The 4,818-nt window shown below is 47.0% G+C and overlaps 1 protein-coding gene across 1 annotated transcript; it reads left to right on the top strand.

Annotated features, from left to right (window-relative positions):
• Positions 1-3,661: 3,661 nt before the first annotated feature.
• LOC120675456 (putative methyltransferase DDB_G0268948) lies at positions 3,662-4,818 on the top strand. Its single transcript, XM_039956657.1, has 2 exons — positions 3,662-3,817; positions 3,906-4,818. Exons 1-2 carry the CDS (start codon positions 3,668-3,670, stop codon positions 4,539-4,541), a joined length of 786 nt encoding a protein of 261 aa, XP_039812591.1. The 5' UTR covers positions 3,662-3,667; the 3' UTR covers positions 4,542-4,818.

The raw sequence follows: 4,818 nt of genomic DNA, 5'->3' as shown, positions 1-4,818 counted from the left end.
TGGTGTGGAGTGGCAACGACACTTTGTGCGGGGAAGGAGGCCCCTACTTGGTGTTAAAGCTCCAAGATAGTGAAGACGGTGCCGTGGTGACGCTTCGAGATAGACGGTGGCGGTGACCTCGTCTTTGTGACTTGGTGTCATTTAGCCTTTGCTTGTCGGGAGCCTTGGAGGCGTGGCAAGACGGTGATCAAGCGAAGAGACTCGGTATCACACTTGTTCTTTGTGAGCAAGTGGCCGTGGACGTAGGGAGGGACTTTGGTGTCCTAACCGAACCACGTTAAATCGTGTGTCTTGGTGTCTTCACGGGAGTTTGCATATCCTCTCCCTTACCGCTTTACTTACCGCATTACGTTTCCGCATTTACTCTTTCTTGCTTACCTTTACTTTCCTAGTTAGTTTGATTAGGATTGACTATAGGTTGCAAGTCTTTTGGGGTAAGTAGAGGGTAGCATAGATAAACCTTAGTCATAACTAGCATGTGTAGGACGTGTTAGGTTTATCTTATGCAATTAGATTGAGCCCTAGGATAGAAAAGTGATTAGCGACCCTATTCACCCCCTCCCCCTCTAGGGTCGGACACCCCGGTGATCCTTACATCTACAAGAAGCTCTTGGAAACTCGAACTGGAAGAAAGCTATGGAAGAGGAACACTTAGCTCTTCTGAGAAATAATACTTGGCATCTTGTGCCTGTTAAGCAAGGTATGAACCTCATTGATTGTAAATGGGTTTTTAAGATTAAGAAGAAAGCAGATGGTTCTATTGAAAGATATAAAGCAAGATTAGTTGCAAAAGGTTACAAGCAGCAATATGGCATAGACTATGAAGACACTTTCAGTCCAGTGGTCAAAATTGCTACTGTTCGTCTGGTTCTATCTCTAGCTGTGACGAGAGGTTGGTGTCTGCGGCAGTTAGATGTACAGAATGCGTTTCTTCATGGCATTTTGAAGGAAGAAGTGTATATGAAACAGCCTCCTGGTTTTGAGGACAGTAATTCCTCTCATCTAGTGTGCAAGTTAGACAAAGCTATCTATGGCTTAAAGCAAGCGCCAAGAGTGTGTACTCTAGGTTAAGTACAAAGTTGATCAACCTTGGGTTCAAAGCCTCTAAATCAGACACTTCCTTGTTCATCTATCAGGAAGGGGCAGTAAGCATTTATATGTTGATTTATGTGGATGACATAATTGTTACTGCTTCCTCTGAAGATGCTGTTACAGCTCTACTCCGCGATCTTAAAAGAGAATTTCCCTTAAAGATCTAGGAGATCTACATTATTTTCTAGGTATTGAAGTAAAGAGAAACAAGGAAGGCATTATTTTGTCACAAAGCAAGTATGCACGAGATATCTTATCTCGAGTTGGAATGGCAAATTGTAAAGCATCGTCAACTCCTCTTCCTGCTACAGAGAAGTTGTCCAGATATGAGGGAGATCCCTTGAGTGATGATGACAGTACAAAATATAGGAGTATAGTGGGCGCTCTACAGTATCTCACCTTAACAAGGCCTGATCTTGCCTTTTCTGTCAACAAGGTTTGTCAGTTCCTCCATGCACCTACCACAACTCACTGGACCTCAGTAAAGCAGATTTTGAGGTACATTAAGTATTCAGTTGATGTTGGATTGAAAATTCCTAAGAAGAACTCGTTTCTTGTGAGCGCATTCTCTGATGCTGATTGGGCAGGAAGTATAGATGACAGGAGGTCCACAGGTGGCTTTGCTGTTTTCTTTGGGTCAAGTCTCATCTCATGGAGCACAAGGAAACATGCAACAGTTGCTCGGTCAAGTATTGAAGCAGAATATAAGTCAATGGCCAATGCTACTGCTGAAGTAATTTGGTTGGAGTCTTTACTTGCCGAACTTGGAGTGTTCTTGAGAGCACCGCCGTGTTTATGGTGTGATAATCTAGGAGCTACATATTTGTCTGCTAATCCTGTATTTCATGCAAGAGCGAAGCACATAGAGATTGATTTTCATTTTGTTCGAGAAAGAGTTGCTCAAAAGCAGTTGCAGGTTCGGCTAATTCCTTCCAAGGATCAGCTTGCAGATGGTTTTACCAAAGCTCTCCCTGTTCATAAGTTCGAAGAATTCAAGCACAATCTCAATCTTCAACAAGTGTTACAGTTTAGATTGAGGGGGGGGGGGGGGTGTTGAAAGTAATATGTATGACGGCATGGCTGTGACCGTGACCATGTACCACGGCTGTGACCGTGCGGTGTTAGTTGGTTAGCCTCAGATCAGATAGATTAGAGTTTGTTTAGATTGATAAGAGCTACCAACAACCTGTAACCATGTTGTGTACTCTCCAAGGCACTTTGCCTATATATTAACACGCAATCGTGGTGAGCCAAGATAGGCAACCACGTTCCCACATTTCTTTACAGAGTTAACTGCTTACTGTAAATTTGCAATCAAGATGAAGAAGGCGTCTTGTAGATGATTCAGTATTTTATACATAATAGTATTACATTTTTAGCATCTTTAGTGTTCCTATCCGTGGCTGTTTAAGCATCTTGTGATGTTCAGACAGTTCAGTTCACTATCAGTACGAAGGAGACACATTGGTCAAGCAGAAGAGGTGTATCTGGGCAGACAAGTTGGAGTAAGCAAGTAAACTACCTCCCGTTGATTTACTTTGTTGAGTTATTCCACAATATACAGGATTCAGATTAGATGGATTTTCTTATTTTAACCCATGTTTCTACAACCTACAAGGTTTAGATTTGTTGGAGTTGTTGTTTAGTTGTTTTACCTGGTGACTCCCAGCAGCCCGTCCATGCTTTCCTGATGCCATGTGGAAAATCATCTCATCATGCTGTGTGTGGTTTCTGCTGCAGCACAAGATTCCCCATGTGATGTTGCAGTTTGAGTCAAATGTTGCGATTCAGTGGATAATGCAAAGTTCCTCTTTTGAACGGGATCATATGACTAGTTTGACTTGGCTATGACTCTGACCGCTTGTGTGGTCTATAAATTCCATCCAGATCAGACCCTGCAATCCGCACTTGGCAGTTGGTAAGAAAAGGAGAGACATCTGAAGCCTGAAGGATGACGATATTGATAAAGATGTTAGGCATAGAATTTCAGCTGGCTGGTTGAAATGACGGTAAGCTTCTGGTATCCTTTGTGACAAGAGGGTGGCACAAAAGATAAAAGGCAAATTTTATAGGACAACAATTCGTCCGGCGATGTTATACGGTGCTGAATGTTGGCCTACAAAAAGGCGATATGTCGAGCAACTGAGTGTAGCAGAGATGCGGATGTTGCGGTAGTTTTGCGGGTACACAAGGAGGGATAGAGTCAGGAACGAAGTTATTCGGGATAGGGTCGGGGTGGTACCAATTGAGGAGAAACTTACCCAGCATCGGCTGAGATGGTTTGGACATGTCCAACGAAGGCCTCCTGAGGCACCAGTGGATAATGGGGTTTTTGAGTGGGACGATAATGTAAAGAGGGGTAGGGGTAGACCTAAACTGATGTGGGATGAGTCGGTTAAGAGAGACCTTAAGGATTGGAATATCTCTAAAGAGATATCTTTGGATAGGAGCGCTTGAAGAATATCTATCAATGTGCTGAACCTTAACCTTATTTATTTCGGGTTTCATCTTTAGTCTATCCCAACTTCTTTGAAAAAGGCTATATTATTGTTGTATCTGAAGCCTGAAGCTGAGAATGGCTGGGCTGTACGAGAAGCCGTCGGAGACGTACGCCAAGAAGCGTCCGCGGTACCCCAAGGAGTGGTTCTCCATGCTGACCGGCCTCACCGCCGGCCACCAGCGCGCTTGGGACGCGGGCTGCGGCAGCGGCCAGGCCGCCATCAGCGTAAGCATCCAATCTTCAATACAGCTGCTACGAGAGTACGAGTTCGATCTGATGAATTCTAGAATGATAAAACTAAAAGTTCGTTCAGATGGCCGAGCACTATGAGAGCGTGGTGGCGACGGACGTGAGCGAGCGCCAGCTCCGGAACGCCATCGCGCACCCCAGGGTGCGGTACGCCCACACCCCGGAGCACCTCTCGGAGGAGGAGCTCGTGGCCCTGGTCGGCGGCGAGGGCTCCCTGGACCTGATCGTGGTGGCCACCTCCATCCACTGGTTCGACATCCCGCTCTTCTACGCCGTGGTGAACCGCGCCCTGAAGAAGCCCGGCGGCGTGCTCGCCGTGTGGGGCTACAACTACGAGATTCACCCGTTCGAGGACGCGCTGCACGGGCAGCTCTACGCGGCCCTGCGGCCGTACCAGGACCCCCGGACCAGGCTCGCCATGGAGCGGTACCGGTCCCTGCCGTTCCCGTTCGAGCCCGTCGGGTTCAGGTTCTTGCTGAACGTGGACATGGAGGTGGAGATGACGCTGGAGGACCTGGCCGGGTTCGTGATGACCGGGTCGGTGGTGACCACGGCGAGGGAGAAGGGCGCCGGCGCGGAGATGGAGGCGGTGGTGAGGGACGTGATGAAGCGGGTGGAGGGGGAATGGGGGGACGCGCCCACCGTGCCCAGGAAGCTCGCGTTCAAGGCGTTCATGCTTGCCGGGAGGCCCAAGTGCTGAACTGAAACTGGTTGCTGAACTGCTCATCGGTGATCGGTGATCGGTGATCGGTGATCAGGAATAAGAATAAGCGTTTCTTGTCAGTCAGAGTGAGACTGCGAGTGAAATGTCAGCTACATCATCTAGGCAGCCGCTTGAGTATGTAGCTGGAGCTGCTTTTTTTCTTCTTCTGTCGAATAAGTCCGAGCAGATGCTAGTATGCTACGGCTAATAACTTTGAGGATTATCAATGAGATTTTTATTTGTGTACCATTATAAATTGTTCAAATGACCTACG

The sequence above is a fragment of the Panicum virgatum genome, chromosome 5N, assembly GCF_016808335.1.
Source record: "Panicum virgatum strain AP13 chromosome 5N, P.virgatum_v5, whole genome shotgun sequence".
Classification (NCBI taxonomy): domain Eukaryota; kingdom Viridiplantae; phylum Streptophyta; class Magnoliopsida; order Poales; family Poaceae; genus Panicum; species Panicum virgatum.
This window is presented reverse-complemented; position numbering and strand designations above follow the sequence as displayed.